General features: G+C 59.4%; 1 protein-coding gene across 4 annotated transcripts; it reads left to right on the top strand.

Moving 5' to 3' along the window:
• Positions 1–22: 22 nt before the first annotated feature.
• MMS19 (MMS19 homolog, cytosolic iron-sulfur assembly component) lies at positions 23–15,933 on the top strand. Of its 4 annotated transcripts, XM_074831069.1 has the most exons (31): positions 23–178; positions 4,244–4,292; positions 5,086–5,186; positions 6,796–6,881; positions 7,288–7,362; positions 7,949–8,018; positions 8,215–8,343; positions 8,554–8,615; positions 8,847–8,933; positions 9,243–9,317; positions 9,556–9,633; positions 9,947–10,085; positions 10,476–10,630; positions 10,846–10,924; positions 11,181–11,306; positions 11,621–11,702; positions 12,050–12,147; positions 12,499–12,639; positions 12,859–13,014; positions 13,240–13,339; positions 13,508–13,610; positions 13,703–13,777; positions 13,912–14,038; positions 14,122–14,222; positions 14,309–14,365; positions 14,477–14,663; positions 14,780–14,862; positions 14,951–15,115; positions 15,189–15,248; positions 15,367–15,467; positions 15,546–15,933. In XM_074831069.1, the coding sequence occupies exons 1-31, from the start codon at positions 70–72 to the stop codon at positions 15,571–15,573; spliced, it is 3,084 nt and encodes a 1,027-aa protein (XP_074687170.1). In that variant the 5' UTR covers positions 23–69; the 3' UTR covers positions 15,574–15,933. The 4 variants fall into 4 exon arrangements, with proteins under 4 accessions (XP_074687170.1, XP_074687174.1, XP_074687172.1 ...); XM_074831073.1 differs by lacking the exons at positions 23–178; positions 4,244–4,292 and adding an exon at positions 4,663–4,754; XM_074831071.1 differs by lacking the exons at positions 23–178; positions 4,244–4,292; positions 5,086–5,186; positions 6,796–6,881; positions 7,949–8,018.
• The last annotated feature ends 156 nt before the right edge of the window (positions 15,934–16,089 follow it).

Consider the following 16,089-nt stretch of genomic DNA (forward strand, 5'->3'; position numbering starts at 1 on the left):
GCGGCACGAGGGCCGGGCGCATGCGCACGGCGGGAGAGCCGGCGGCCGCTGCCCTCGGCGCGGGGTGTCATGGCGGCGGCCGGGGCCGGGGCCGAGGCGGGAGTTGCGGCGCTCACCGCCTCCGTCCGGGACTTCGTGGGCGGGCAGCAGGACGGCCGCGCTGCCGAGGTGGCAGCAGGTACCGGGCGGGCGCGGCTGCGGGGTGGGGCAGGGCGTGGACAGGGCGGTGAGGCTGGGCCGGGCCGGGCCGGGTCGGGCCTGGAGCGGGCGTGGGCACGCCTAGGGGGCGGTGGGGCGGGACGTGGGGGTGGGTCCTTCTGAGGGTGAGCGTGGGGCTGTGGGGCAGGGTGTGGGGCTGGGCTTAGGATGCAGAATGGCGCAGGACACGGGCCCGGCTGTGGGGCAGGGCAGGGCCTGGCAGAGTGTGAGGGCGTGGGACAGAGCGTGGCCGTGGGTTGTGGGGCTGGGGCATGAGGCTGCGGTGCGGAGCATGGCTGTGGGGCAGGGTGTGGGGGAGTGGGTAGGGGCCCCAGCTGTGAGCTGGGCATTGAAAGGGGGAATGAGGACTAGGGGCTGTGGGGTAGGTGTGGGGCAGCAGCTAGGGTGAGGCAGAGGTGGGTATGGGTAGATGTTGGGAGCTGGTGTGAAGGCAGAGTTGTGGGGTCTGTGGGGTGAGCCAGTGTTTTAGATGGCATGGGGTGGGATTGAACGTGTTGGGTCTACTGGTGGTGCTAGGGGATGGGGAATGGGTCTTTGGGGTGGGGGACATGGCTGTGTGGGGGATGTGTGAGCTGCTGGGAGCGTGAGTCTGCAGGCCCTGGCACTGGAGGTTTGGGGTGCACTGGGAGCAGCTGTGGGTGGTACTGGGTATGGTGGCCGTGGCTGGGTGGCAGAGAAGGCACCAGTGGGAAGGGAGCTCCTGGCCTTGCCGAGATGCTGTGGGAGATGACGTGCTGGCTTCACTGGCCCCTGCTTCTAGGCCCCAGTCTCTGACTGTCCTCGCTGTGGTTTCTCCTCCTTTCCTGGCAGGGCTTAAGGCATTTGGTTTCCTTGGATAATTTGTCTTTCTGCTTGGAGCGGCAATTTGGTGACTTCGTTACATTAGGGAATTTGCAGCTTCAGGAATGCAGCTTTCTAAGGATAAGGCAGCATGGTTGTGTTTCTAGACAGTGGCTTTCACGTGTTTTGGAAAGGAGTTGAGAGAGCAGAGAAGGACTATGTAGGTTACATTACACAGGGGTAGCTTATAGACCTTTCCTAAGACTGATGGATTGTGAACCGGTCCATGGTATCTTGATGATGAGATAAGCTTGCAAAATGGAAGGGTAACCCTGTGGTCCATGTAACACAGAGTGAAGAAAATGCCAAGGAAATTTGGAGGAATTCACTAAACTATGTGACATTCAAGATGTTGTGAAAGAGTTTCACAAAGCCTCCGACATATTTGGAATAGATGGGGGAGGAGGGGAAAGATAACCTTAGAACTGCTGTCATAGATGTTGTCATCTACGGTCATGTTACAGAAGTGCCCGGAGAAAGCTTTGTCTCTTTGAAAACGTACAAAGAGAAGAGCCGCCCCTGCCCCCCCAGCTCTCGTCAGCCGTATGGTGCTTGTGACAAACCTACCTTGACAAGAAAGGGAGCTGGCAAGTGTCCTTTGGCCCCTCTGACCTCGTATAGAATCACACATCAGAAAGTATTAAATTGCATCACGTATCCTTGAGTGAAAGGGGAGGTTTTTTCTAACGTTGTGGTTGTTGTGCAATTGTTGGAAGAAACACGCTGAGCTTCTCCCATGTGTTGCTGACTACTAAATTGAGTGTAACTTGGCAAGTGGAAGAAAGGCCTCAGTGCTGTCACAGGCAGCTTGGGCTGCACGGGTCAGTGGGTGGCAGAAGGAGGCTGAACTCTTTTTTATTAAAAGATGGGGAGAGAAGGATACTGCTGTTACAGAAATCCATCATGTTCTCCCCGTGAATGTTGTGCTCATATTTTGAGGGTGTTGGGGAGACAAGAATGGAAAGCCTGCAGAAGTGATTAATGTCTAGAAGGACACTGCATGAAAGCGGGGAAGATGTGTCAGGAAAAGGAGCAGATTGATTCCGAGTAATAAAAAACAAAGGGTAAATGGCTTGATTCTGTTTAGCCTCTCGGCCTACAGGAACACCAGAATAGGAAGGCAGCCCCTCCTGGTAAAGGGAGTGCTGGGACTGAGGGTGTGTAATTAACCTTGGGAACTTGCTGCTGCCAGATGTGGAGGCAGAAGTTTCACAGTCTCACCACTGTGCCTGCCGTGCTGATGAGGCAGGTCCAATTATAGCTGTGCTTGTGTTTAAGCCGTGGCCCTGCCTGCGAGCAGGAGGCAGCGCTTGCAGGTTGCGCTGTCAGGGCTGGTGTGGTCACGCCACGGGAGGTGAAGCTGGTCGTACACCCTGGTCCCTGAGAACAGAGGGAGTTTTCTCGATGTAGCCAAGTAAAGGGGCTGTTAACTGCAGGGACCATCAATAGCCAATTGTCGTTTGATCATTACACTTCAGCTCTTTCCTGTTGATTAGGAAACCAGCAGCTTTGTGTAGATGCTGCTTTTGGTCTCTGAAAATGCAGAGGCAGAATGCTTGGCCACAGAAACAACATTTCTCTCGAACCTTCTCCATGGTGATTCAGAGGCACGAGGGCTTTTCATGAGCTTGCAGAGCAGGATGTTGGGATGCTGGGTGTGAAGGGGCTGTATGAGCTCTCCCGACGGCCACTCTGCTTTGTGCCGGTGCACAGCACCCGCTTGCTGTTGCACTGTTGTTCTTCTGCAAGAAATTTTGCCAGCACCTTACGGCTGTTGCTCAAGGCACTCCCTGTTCAGCCTGTGCCTGTCAGCTCTGCAACCTGCTGGGCTCCTCTTCTTCCTTGCAACTCCCCTTATATGTTCTGTCCCTCAGTCCCGGCTCCTTCTCCCTGCTCTGCCAAGCAAAATTGGAAGCTCTGTCTCTGGAGTCAGGGCTGCGTGCTGTCAGAAAGCACTGTCATCCCTTCTCCTATCCCCAGAGACCGTTCTCTGATGAACAGTGTGACTTAATACTGGAATTAACTCCTTAGGAAGAGCCAGTAAATGCTTGCAACGGCAGGAGACACTAGCTGAGATGGCCTGAGAAAGCCCCGAATGAAACCTTCAGGCTTCTGAGGGTGTGCGGGCCCTGTCACTCGTGTAGACAAGACTTCAGCAGAATAGAGGGATGAACAGGGCCCTCCAGAGTGCCCAGAAGTGCTCCTGGGCAAAACAGTGAGTCTCAGTGACTGGAAGGTGCTTTTTTGGTGGAGGAAATCTGTTTTGTCCAGGTAGAGAGTAAGGGGTGCTGCTTGTTTCCCAGCACCACCTGAGCTGCAGGTTAGGGGTCTGAAGGTGAGGCAGTCCCTTGCCTTCCACGCCATGTCTGGCCACAGGGCATGCACAGAGCTTTCCTACTGGGAAGGTGTCATGTTGGTGGTGGGTGGCAGGAGTGGAGATCCTGCCCTTCTGCCAAGGCTGTTGTAGGATGCAGCAGGTCCTTACCAAAGCCTCCTGAGGAGTGACTCTTACCCCAGTTGAGTTGCAAGAATATTGAGGCAGGAGGTGAGTGAGGCAACCTGGCGGGGTCTGAGTCAGAGCTGGAAATAGACTCTGGGAGTCCCAATGCTTAGTCTTCCTCAGATCACAAAGTTGCCTTTCTTCCTGCCCTCCATCTTGGGGGGAGTTTGTGCAGGTTTTGCTCAGCACAGCATGGAGGTGGCAGAGCCAAGGTGGGGAGCTGGATGATCACTAGTGTCTTGGGTCTTTGCTTGGCCAGTTCTCCCTTGGGAAGCACCTGGGGAGCTACCCTCTATCTCCTCCTGGCTTGCTTACGTTAGAAAAGTGGTTTTTGGCATCTCGGCAAAGTGGAGCACAGCGGGGCTTCTTCTCTTGGGAGCCACACATTGGTGATGGATGCAGCCAGGCTGTGGTGAGAGGGCAGAGGCAGAGTGCAGGCAAGTTCACCCCTTTCTGCCTGCTCTCAGCTCTGGTCCAGTCGAGGCAGCTCTCAGTCCCAGATGTGTTTGCCAGCAGGGCTGGAGGCAGCTCCACCAGCAGAGTGCACATGGCTCCTTCGGTGCTTAGCGAGGTGCTGGCACGCAGGCAGCCTTTCCTGCTGTCGTGCTGGGAAGGGTGTCTGGCAGTGCCTGACTGATGGTCTGGGAGTCTCTTTGGTTCACTCTCTTTACCTCCTTTCTCCAGGGGTGAAAGATGGAAGCTGGACTGTGCTGCAGCTTGTGGAAGCCCTGGGGTAAGAAAAGCCTTATATATGTTATACATGTAAGGGCCTTGCAGGGGAGATTCCCGCAAGGAGGGGTGGTGAGAAGGAAGAGTGTGCTCATCCAGGACAAGATAGCTTCAGAGCTGGGAGACACACCGCAGCACACAGGCCTGCAAGGATGTTGTGTGCTCACAGCACGGGGCCTGAGCAGTGCTTTGCCCTCCCAGGACCTGGGAGCTGTTTGGGAAGGAGCAAGGCCAGAGCAGCTCTTGCTGCTCTTCCAGGACTACGGAGAGGTGTTGTGGCAGGCAGCGAGGCGCAGGGCACTTATCAGTTGGGACTGTCTCCAGCAGGAGCTGCCTGAGCACACAACTGCACATCACTATGTCACGAGTTGGCTGGCACTCAGCTTTCACTTCTGTCTCTGAGCTGTCATGACCTGGGACTCGGGGAGGCTCATTTCTCCCAAGCTGGGGGCTGGGTTTTCTCGTTGTAAGAGGCTTTGTCCTTTTTCAGACCTTGTGATCTTGGGAGTCTGAGTTTCAGGTGCAGAGTGGAGTGCAAGAGTAATTTCTTTGGTCTGACTTGAGAACTTGCATTTATTGCTGCGTGGCTCTGGGGCTGGATGCATGTGTGCAGCACAGACAGGGGAAAAGGAGTCTGCTCTCACCCTGCCAGCAAGTCAGGCAGGATTGGGCCACCATCCCCCTGCCCAGAGAGCTGCACCTCTTCATTTTTATAAGGTGTCTGCTGAGGATGTGCTTCCTGCTTGGGTATCCCTGCTCACAACAGGCCTCCTGGGCTTTCTCCCCACTTGCCCTAGGTCTTGCCTGGAGAACACAGATCCGCGGACGCGAGGGCGAGGCATTCAGCTGCTGTCACAAGTCCTGCTCCAGTGTTACTCCTTACTCCAGGAGAAGGAAGGTAAGGGCTGCTCTGGGCCCTTGAGTGGCCGCTGGCACATTGGGGGCAAAGCCTGTGCCACTCAAGTGTCTTTTCTGCAGTTTTCAAAAGGATTGATTTAGCACCATGACAACTTTCTTACATGTCTCTCAAGACTCAGAGTCCAAGGAGGACACGGGGCCTCGCACTGCAGCCTTTTTGCCAACCTCCCCACACTATTCGGGTCACTCCCTGAACACGCCAAAGCTCTGGGCTGCAGCTGATGCCCCTGGCAGTGTGTGGGTGTTGCACACCCAGGTGTGCTCAGTGCCACGTGGGACGCCTTGGGGACACATCTGCATGTCAAAATCCTTGGGTGGTGATTCAGTGCAGGAAAACCATCCTTCACAAAGCGTGTCATGGCCCAGCCCTGCTGCCTGCCTAGGTTGACTCTGGGGGAACCCTGGGAAGGAGGGGAGATCAGCGTAAGGATGAGATTGGAGTGGAGGACCAGCCTGGGGAGAGGAAGATGCCCCTGTTCGTGGAGGCAAGGAGATTTGGTTGTGTTAAATGCTCCACAGCAACTGGCTGACAGTGGGGGAAGCCAGTAAGTGCTGCCAAACTTTGACTTGGACTGGGGGCCTTACTTATGGGTAGCTGAACCTGTGCCAGCAGGCTGACAAGGCAGGGAGGCCCAGCTAGTAAGTGAGGTGGAGGAAGGGAAGGATGGAAGCAAAAGTTGCTTAGTCCTTGGTGTTTGGCTCTCTGTAGGTCTCAGACTGATGCCAGGCAGGGCAGAGAGCAGCTGTGCAGAGAGAATATACACAGACTAGCTACTGGTGTAGCTGGAGTCAGGTGTGATGACTGTGATGGGAACTGGGGTTCTCCAGAGGGGCAGCTGGAGGTGGGGAGGTTCAGCGGGGGTGCCTGGCAGAGTCAGGGCAGCTGAGTGAGCTGGGTTAGAGCCAAGTCACCAGGAGCTCTGGAGGAGGGTGGGCAGAGCCAGCATCCTGGCAGGGCACAGGTGGCTGCTGTGACACCACCAGCTCGCCCCGTCTCCCTTCGTGTCCCTCCTCACGCAGCTCATTTCTCAAGCGCTGCGTCAGGCTGCCTCCTGGGGGGGTGAGTTTCTGCAGCAGCTGTGGGCACAGGATGCTGCTAGCTGGCTCTTCCAGTCTGCTTCCTGCTGCCACTCCCCAGGGCCGGGGTGTGCAGGCGCCCGTGGCCATGACTCAGGAGCCGGGAACGTGTTGTGGAGCCAAGCGCGGGGAAGCCGGAGCTCCTGCTCCAGCCATGCGCCCCACCCCACGACATCCTCCAGCATCCGCTGAGCAGGCGTCTGCTCCTTCCTTGCTAGTGTCTGCACCCACGTGTCTGGACAGGCTGGGGCAAATACCTCTCAGGTAGCTCCGGAACCTCTGCAGTGGCCAGAGGTGGGTGCTGCCCCGCTGCGGTCAGACGTGGGTTGCTGATGGGGGGAGGGCGAAGGCATTGGAGGCAGGTGGGTGCACCCAACAGTGGCGCTTCATCCTGTTCACCAGCATGAGATGTGCTTGCTCGTCATCCAGCAGCTGCTTTTGGCAGAGCTGAAGCCAGCACCCGGCAGCTGCGTTTCCTGGGACTAACGCATGTTGGTGTCTGTTTCTGACAGTGCTGCATCTGGTCCTGTTCTATGAGAACCGACTGCAAGATCATCACCTTGTGATCCCCTCGGTGCTCCAGGGACTCCGAGCACTGGTGAGCTCATGCTCCCCAGCCTGCAGTGCCGGGGTGTGCTCCACAACAGTGCCGAGAGGTGCAACACCTGGGTACAGGTCGGAGCAGCATGTCGAGCAGGGCCTGGCTGGGCTGTCAGCTCCTACCTGGTGGCATTGCCCTATCTCCTCTGTGCTCCTGCTGTGCCCGTTACAGAGGGGCAGGGGAGAGGAGATTGCATTGGTTTCCTGCCCCATGTTGGTACTGGGGGCAAGGATTCCTCAGCTGCTCTGGGGAGCAGCACAAATGATAGGCATCTTGTTCTGTCCTGTTTGTGGGGGTGGCAAGCTCTCCCTGGCGTAGGAGACAATCTTGTACAGAAGCAGGAGCTCTGTTATATGGCTGCCATCATGGTTTTCTATTCTTGCTTCTCTTTTCCTGTCCCCAGAGCATGTGTGAGGTGCTGTCCCCAGGGCTAGCGGTGTCTGTGCTCAAAGCTATCTTCCAGGAGGTACATGTTCAGGTGAGCAATGTGATTTCCCATCCTCCTGTCCTTTCTCCCTGCTCCCTGGGGGTCTGGGGATGGCCTGCCTGCCCTGAGGATTTAGCACACTCAGTGGCAGTGCAGTGTAGCATATCCTTTGGCACAGTGCAGTGCTCCTGCAGAGCTTAGGGACAGCGTGCCTCACTGCAGAGCGAAACGCAGACAGCAGCTGAGAATCCTGTTTGGCCTTTGTCCTCCCTTCTCTCAGCCCTGGAGCAGTTATTTCCCTTGCTTTATTCTCCAGGCTATGTTTAAGTGCCCTCAGCACCCAAGTTCTCCTCCAGTTTAAGATTGTTTACGCTGGCAGGGCCTTGGGCAGTATCTGTGGCCATGGTGTGACTGTGATGGTGCATTCATGCGGTGATGGTCACAGTTGTGTTCAGGTGCCATTGCGTAGGCATGTGCACACTTTGCATGTGGTAAAAGGGATCTGCGTGCCAGGAAGCAGCAGCTGAGCTGCTGGGAGTCCTGCCTTCTTCTCAAGGGCACGTGCTGCCTTAGGGTGCTGGGTAGCAATGCTGCCATGTGTGGAAGCTTGTTTTGATTGCTCTGCTCCTCCCTCCAGTCCCTGCTGCAGCTAGACCGCCACACAGTCTACAGCATCATCACCAACTTCATGGGCACCAGGGAGGAAGGTGAGGGGGCAGATGCCAGAACTGCTCTGGGGTTGTCCAGGCTGGGAGAATGGCTTGCTTTTGCCTTTTCTGAAGGCTCTGTTGCTCTGCCTGGGGAGAGCTGGAAGGGCTGCAGGGCTGGGGAAACCAGGCTGATTTCATGCCATGTTAGTGAGATCTGGTGTCCTGCATCTGCTCACACTTCTTCTTTCTGCAGAGCTGAAGGGCCTGGGTGCCGACTTCACCTTTGGCTTCATCCAGGTGATGGATGGGGAGAAGGATCCCCGCAACCTGCTGGTGGCCTTCCAGATTGTGCGTGATCTCATTGCCAAGAGCTACGCCCTGGGTGAGCCTGTGCCTGCCCTGCAGAGCTGACCAGGGACGTGCTGCTTTTCTTTGAGCTGTTGGGGTGATGGTCCTTGGGTCTGACCAAGGCTGGGGTTGTCCCTGACATCCTTTAGGAGCTGCAGAGCCAGCCTGTCATGGGTGCTAGGTGTAGCTGCTGTGCCTCTTTTGCCCAGCATCTCTGCTCACGTCCTCTGTCCTTTCCTTGCAGGTCCGTTTGTGGAGGAGCTGTTTGAAGTGACGTCCTGCTACTTCCCCATTGATTTTACTCCAGTGAGTGAGTCTGCCCTATGCCACAGCCTGTTCCTTCTGGTGTTTTCTCAGGGGTTCGTGTCCCCTGTGGGGGATGGAAGGGGAAGGTGGGCAAGAATCTTGGCTGGACAGTGTCTAGATGTGAGCTGTGGTACCCAGGCTGACAGGCTGGTGCCAAGCTGGCTGCAGCGACTGGCATCGCTGTGGCCTTGCTGGAGATGAGGTGACCTGCTCTCTCTGCTTCCCTTCCAGCCCCCCAATGACCCTCACGGCATCCAGAGAGAAGACCTGATCCTGAGCCTCCGGGCTGTGCTGGCCTCCACGCCCCAATTTGCTGAGGTAGGAAGCTCCTAGGGGGTTCTTGAACACCGCAGTGTTCCCTGAGCACAGGCTGCATTTCATAGTGCTGCAGCTCCCGCTATGGCTCTGTGGGAAGGGAACAACTGGGACCAGAAGCCTGCACTAGGGCAGCCTTGTCTTCTGCTGGGGCTGGGCATGGGGAGGGTGCTGACACCCTGGGAAAGGGCCTGCCTGTTGCAGGTATCCTTCCACCTCTGCTCTTCTGGCAGAGGCTGAGCTTGCAGCCCTGCAGGGCCATGGACATGGTGGTACAAAGGGTGGGCTGAGCCTAAGTGCCTCTCTCTGCAGTTCCTGCTCCCTCTGCTCATTGAGAAGATGGATTCAGACCTGCAAAGTGCCAAGCTTGACTCCCTGCAGACTCTGGTAAGGAGAGATCCCCTACTCCCTTCAGCCTACAGCTGGTCTTTGGCAGCAGCAGCCAGCCTGAGCCCTTCTCCCTGCCAGCCAGAGACCCTCCCTTGCAGAGCCACAATTTTCAGGGTCCTAGTTTGGCCTGCATCACTTTCCTCATTTTCTCTCCCTTGAGTGGATGGGCAGTGTCCCTGCTCTGTGTCCTCTCAGTACTGGCTTCTCTCTGATGTCTCCTGACTCCCTGTTGCAGACTGCCTGCTGTGCCATCTACGGGCAGAAGGAGCTGCAGGAATTTCTCCCCAGCCTCTGGTCATCCCTACGCAGGGAGGTGAGTACTGCAGGGCCCCTAATGAATGCTCCACCACAGCTGGGCTCCTGATGAGCAGGAGTTCATAGCCAGACTAGGCAGGCCCCATATCTCACAGCAGCCCCCACATGTGGCCTTGGACAGCTCCAACTGAAAAGTGGGGAACAGGCCAGCCCTATCAGCATGTGCCTGGGGCTTGGATGTGCCACACTGCATGTTCAAAGCACGTGGGAAATGAGGGGGGGAGCGTGAGCCCTTCAGCCCATGTTGGGAGTGTGAAGCGTGCGGTTGGGGTCAGCGCGGAGCTTAGCTCGTCCTACGGCCTCTCCTGCAGGTGTTCCAGACAGCGAGCGAGAAGGTTGAGGCGGAGTGCCTGGCCGCACTGCACGCCCTCTCTGCCTGCCTCTCCCGCTCTGTGCTCAGCTCTGACACCGAGGATCTGTTGGATTCTTTCCTCAGCAGCATCCTGCAAGGTAGCTAGCAGAGAGACCTACCCTGCCCTGAGCAGCCAGGCCTGCAAGCTGCTCCTAGCTAGAGATCTGCCCTCCTGTTCTCTTTGAAGCCTCTTTCTTCTCTTTCTAGCCCTCACAGCCACTGTTGGCTTCTCCAAGGTAATTGGCTGCAGGAAGGGAGAAGGGGGCACAGTAGGAAATGCCTATTGGATTGAGTTGCTTCCCTCTCTGCTGGAATTGGGGTGTCCAGGGCTGTGCTGTGCGCTTGGAGCTGGGGGAAGCAGCTCTGTTCAGCTGTGCTGCAGCTCAGAGCTGCGCCCCAGAAGCACGTCCCAGCCCAGATATCAGCTGCGTCCCCGCACACAAGGCAGAGGAGCTCTGCCGGTGCAGCTGACGCCCAGCCTATCTCAGATTGCAGGCACCATCTGTGCGAGCCTGACATGAAGCTGGTGTGGCCAAGTGCCAAGCTCCTGCAGGCAGCAGCGGGTGCCTCCCTCCGCTCCTACCACCGCGTCACCCGCAGCGTCCTGCCCCTGCTGCTGGAGCAGTACACCAAGCACCCACAGGTGAGGGGCACCCTGGGCTCTGCGGTCACAGACAGCAGGGCACAGTGCACCCGCTGGCTCTGCAGGGCTTGGGTGTCAAAATGGGTGTCCTTCCACCCTTCCCTGGCTGCGGGTAGGGACCCCGTGGGCACTCTCTGGCCTTGGAGCGCTGGACTGAGGTATAGCTGTGTCCCAGCAGTGACGGTGATCTGGGTTATGCCTTTGTGTCCCTGCAGAGCAGCCAGAGGAGGACAATCCTGGAAATGCTGCTGGGCTTCCTGGAGTTGCAGCAGAAGTGGGGATATGTGGAAGAAGGTGAGGCTGGCTGGTCCCTCTGGAGGCACCCATGTCCCAGGGGACTGTTATCTCTGACCTCACCTTCCCATATGCTGACAGAGAAGGAAAGCTCACTGACCTGGGCGGCTGCACATGCAGCTCCCTGCCATGTCCCGGGGACCCTGCGTGGTTGGGTGTCAAGAGGCAGGGCCCCAGAAAGGTCTGTCAGGTGCCATGGTGGTGGCTGTGTGGTGACAGCCAGGCGCAGGCAGTGACTCCATGCCTCTCTCCCCAGATGAGAGCACTCTGCTGTCGCTGCAAGCCCAGGTTTGCTCTGTGGTGTTCTCGGCGCTGACGGATCCCAGTGTGCAGCTGCAGCTGGTCGGGATCAGGGCACTGACTGTCCTGGGCTCCCTGCAAGGTTGGTGACTTGTTTCCCTTGGGGAGGCAGAGGGGAGGGGTGTCACCCTATTCTGGGACACACTGTGGCTGCTGGGACGTCCTTGCCTGCTGCCTGTAGGTGCACAGGAGCAGCGGCAGCATTTTCTACCCAGGCCATGAGCTCCAGGGACACTTGGTCTCTCTCTTGCCTGTTTGTGCTGGTACCTTGTATCTCTGGCATTTGGCATGCTGCTGCGTTGCTGCTAGCCTGGACGAGGGGGAAGAATGCTGGCCAGAACACTGCCATCTTTGCCTTTGGCTGAGGGCAGACTTCCTCTTCGGTTCTTGTTCCAGGCTTCCTGTCTCCCTCTGACCTGGAGCTGGTTGTGGATCACCTCATCCGTCTCGCTCTGCGCGAGGAGGATTCCCAGAGCAGGTGAGGGGCGGGCTGGCACCACTGCAGTCACCCACGCTCTGGGGAGAGAAACAAAGCCTGGCTTTGCTGCAGAGAGCGACTAGTCTGGGGGAAGGCACAGGAACTGTCTGAACTAAAAGACCATGTGGGTGTAAGAGCAAAGGGATAAACCAAGCATTTACAGGCTGGAAACTGGGGCCGTCAAAAGTTGGGGCTCTGCTCTGCCTGCTGGTAGAGTGAAAAAGGCAGATTGCTGAGGAATGGGTTTCTGGAGGCACCTTTTGGCCCAGATCTGTGCAGCTGGTGTACAAGCAGCCCCGGGTTTGCAGTGCTCACATCACGCTTCCCACTCTCTTTCCCCCTGGCAGCGAAGCAGCGATGGAGGCAGCCGGATCTCTGGCCCCCATCTACCCAAAGGTTTTCTCTGGACGCATGGTACCCAGGCTTGAAGAGGAGCTGCAGTCGGGTAGGGCTGGCGGCTTTGGGAAGGGAGGGATGTCTGGTTTTGAGGTGAAGCCTGTCCCATCCCCATTCAGCTCATGCCAGGCAGTGGGGCTGTGCCGTATGGTGTAGGTTGGTGGTTTTTCTTGGGGGATTCCCAGCGCAGGCACTGTGGTGCTGGCACAGGGAAGGCCATGGCCTTGTGGGGAGGAGCTGCTCAGCCACAGAGCAGGCAGAGTGCCTTGAGCCTGGCACGGGCTAGTTCTGCTGTGCTGCTTCACCCCATCCACTCTGGCAGGGTCTGGGCTCCGAATGCCCTTGGGCGAGGGGGCCTGGGGTCACCCCAGCACCCCTCTGAGGTGTTTTTCCTCTTCAGAGCGGGAGGAGGAGAGCTCCCGTGACCGCTGCTCCCTGCGGCAGCGGTGCCTGCAGGCCCTGGCAGCTGTGTCCACTCACACCAGCATCGTGAGGGAGACTGTCCCAGTCCTGCTGCAGCATCTCCGGAAGGTGCAGAAAGGTAACGCACCCTGCGGCAGGCAGTGTCTGCGCAGGAGCTGCCTTCGTTACCATTACTGGTGCTGTCTGGAAGAGAGGGGATGTGGTGTGAGGAGCCCAGGGCTGGGGAGGGGGGGTAGGGAGGGGGAGTAGGGAGGGCTGCATTGCCCCGGGATGCCGGCGCAGGTCGGGGGGGGTGGGTGCTGCGGCTGTTTGATGTGACGGTGACTGTGCCCCTCAGGGAGCGAGACCGGGAGCGCCCAAGACATGGTCTCTGCGTGCCAGAGCCTGCACCGCGTGGCCCTGCAGTGCCAGCAGGACGCGGAGGGCTGCTGGTACTACCACCAGACAGTGGTGCCCTGCCTGCTGGCCATGGCCGTGCAGGCTGCGATGCAAGGTAGGTGCGGGGCTGGAGCGGGAGAGGGGAGAGCGGGGCAGCTCCCCGGGCTCTCGGGTCGCTGACCCTGCAGCCAGCGCTGCTGCTGCCGCCCTCCGGCAACCGAGGGGACTGCGGGTCCCGCTGCCCGCCCCCGGCCTGAGGCAGAGCAGCCCTGCCCCAGGGCCGGTGTGGGTCAGGGGGCTCCAGCACGTCCCTTTCTCCCCCCCCGCCCGCTGCCTGCAGAGAGCGCCCACCCGCTGCTGGGCAAGGCACTGCTGGAGGAAGAGGTGCTGGCTGCCATGGTCCCCATCATCAGCGCTGCCACCACTCACCTGAGCCCTGAGTGAGTGATGCTGGGGCGGGATGCCGGGCACTCCATCGTGGGGAGGGAGCAAGCTGCATCCCCCGCGCCGCTGTCTGTTCAGGGGGATCCTGTGCCTCCTGGGAGGTACCCAGGAGCTCTCTGGTGACCCTCCCAGAGCAGCACATTGTGATGTCTCCTTTCTCCTAGGCTGGCTGCCCAGAGTGTATCTCATGTGGTGCCCCTCTTCCTAGACGGAGAGGTCTCCTTCCTGCCCCAGAACAGTTTTCCCTGCTCCTTCCAGCCCTTTGAGGTGTGTTGGGTGCTTGGGGGCCAGGAATGAGGATGCTGGCACAGCCTGGCAGCAAGGACTGTGATGACACGGGTGCTGTTCTTCCCCTGCAGGATGGGGAGTGCTTGGAGGCACAGAGACGTCTCGTTGCCCTCCTCATGGCCTTCATCTGCTCCTTGCCCCGTGATGTAAGTTGGGGGGTAGCAGAGCGGAGAGGGGCCCTGACTGAGCGCCCTCCTGCCTGTGTCCACAGCAAGCTCCGCGGGTGGAGGAAGGGAGCAGCTGCAGCCCTGGCCTTTAACATGCTCCCTGTCTCTTCCAGGTGGCAATTCCTCAGCAGGAACGGCTGCTCCGGGAGCTGCTGGTGCTGAGCTGCTCCTGCAACTGCCCCTTCACAGCCACCACAGCTGCCAAGTGCTTTGCGGGGCTGGTGAACAAGCACCCGGCGGGTAAGGGAGCTGGGCAGGACGCCATGGGTCCCTGCCCACTGCTGGCAGGGGAGGGGCTCAGCCTGTCCCTTCTGTGTCCCCAGGGCAGCAGCTGGATGAGATCCTGCAGCTTGCAGTGAACAGGATGGAGCCTGGCCTGGCGGAGGGGCCCCGCCGGACGCAGGTGCTCACCCTGCTGCTCTGGGTAAGGCCTGGCCTTGGATGCGGGATGGGGAGGGAGAGCCGGGGCGGGGGGGCCAGCCTGGTGCTGACTCTGCTCTGCCTGTACAGGTGACCAAAGCCCTGGTGCTGCGCTACCACCCCCTGAGCTCCCGCCTGACAGACAAGGTAGTCAGCAGTGGGGCTGGGTGATGTTGGAGGGGCCTGCCCGCTCCCCCCATGGCCGGCTGGGAGCCCCCGGTGGCAGGGCGCCCCGTCTCAGGTCTCTGTCCCCCACAGCTGCTGGGCCTGCTGGGCGACGTGGAGCTGGGCCCCGCCGTGGCCGATGGCTTCTCCCTGCTCATGGCCGAGTCGCCGGACGTGCTGCACAAGGGCTGCCACGCCGACGTTCGCATCATGTTCCGCCAGCGCTTCTTCACCGATAACGTCCCCAAGCTGGTGCAGGGCTTCCACGGGGCTGGCCCCGGTGAGCGGCCACCCCCAGCCCAGCCTCACCGCCCTGTGACCCCTTACCCCGGGGACCTGCACCCGTGTCCCCGCTCCCTTCCCTGGGCTGCCTGTAACCTTCTCTGCTCTCCACAGATGTGAAGGCCAATTACCTGAAGGGCCTGTCCCATGTGCTCAACCACCTCCCCAAGCCTGTGCTGGTGACGGAGCTGCCCACGGTGAGCCAGCCTTGGTGGCGGCAGGGACTGGGGCAGCACAGAGTGTGCGGCTGCGAGTTACTCACAGCTGTGTCCTCCCCACCCGCAGTTGCTTTCCCTCCTGCTTGAGGCCTTGTCCTGCTCAGACCGCGTGGTGCAGCTCTCCACCCTGAGCTGCCTCCAGCCGCTGCTGCTGGAAGCTCCCCAGATCATGAGCCTGCACGTCGACACGCTGGTCACCAAGTTCCTCAGCCTCACCTCCAGCCCCGCCATGGTGCGTGTGCCCCCTCCTTCCCCCTCCCCACGCCCCTCTCCTCCGCCCCTGCCCTCACCCCTGTCTGTTCCAGGCTGTCCGCATCGCCGCCCTGCGCTGTGCCCACGCGCTTACCAGCCTGCCCACAACAGTGGTAAGTGCTCTTGCAGAGGCCTGCTCCTGCGTGTAGAGGGGCAGGGGGGGTCCTAAACCTCCTCCTGGGGGGCAGCCAGCACCCAGCTCTCTTACTAAGAGCCCATCATGTCCTACAGCTGCTCCCGTACAAGGCCCGAGTTATCCGGGCACTGGCCAAGCCTTTGGATGACAAGAAGAGACTGGTGCGGAAGGAGGCGGTGGCAGCACGGGGGGAATGGTGAGTGCGTGGGGCTGGAGTTGCCAGGGTGCTGGTGCATTGGGGACATGGCTGATGGCACCATCTCTGTCCCCGCAGGTTCCTGCTGGGGAGCCCGGGCAGGTGAGCGCTCTGTGTCCCCTCCCTGTGCCGACCGACAATCTGACCGGGCCCCCGCTAACCCGCTGAGCCATCCAACCGCTGCCACGGACCCTCGGAGCCCAGGACTGCCCTGAGTGCCAGGGCTGGAGCGTGGGGGCCAGCAGACAGCACCCCTCGCTGCGGCACCTTCCCCGCACCGCCCTCCCTCTTCCCAGCACCCACGGGGGGAAAGGAGCTGTGCCGCTCGTGGCTTGCCCAGCCTCTGCTGCAGGCAGGGACAGTGGCGGACAGACTCGCCCTGGGAGTGGAGAGGACGGGCCTGTGTATGCGCCTACAGTGTGTGGCAACCCACGCACCAGAGGAATAAATAGATCTGTTTTGGTAATGCTGCGGAGGGTCTCCGTGTAGCTCAGGCTGGGACCCCAGTGCCCTTCCAGAGGTTGAGCAGCTAAAGGTGCTGTTGGTTACAGGCCCTTATGGGGAATTGGGGGGGGTCCCGGGGGGTCCCACCCTGCCCCTGTCCCCAGAAGTCTGTGTCCCC

Source organism: Strix aluco, chromosome 7 (genome assembly GCF_031877795.1).
Source record: "Strix aluco isolate bStrAlu1 chromosome 7, bStrAlu1.hap1, whole genome shotgun sequence".
In the NCBI taxonomy this organism is placed as follows: Eukaryota; Metazoa; Chordata; class Aves; order Strigiformes; family Strigidae; genus Strix; species Strix aluco.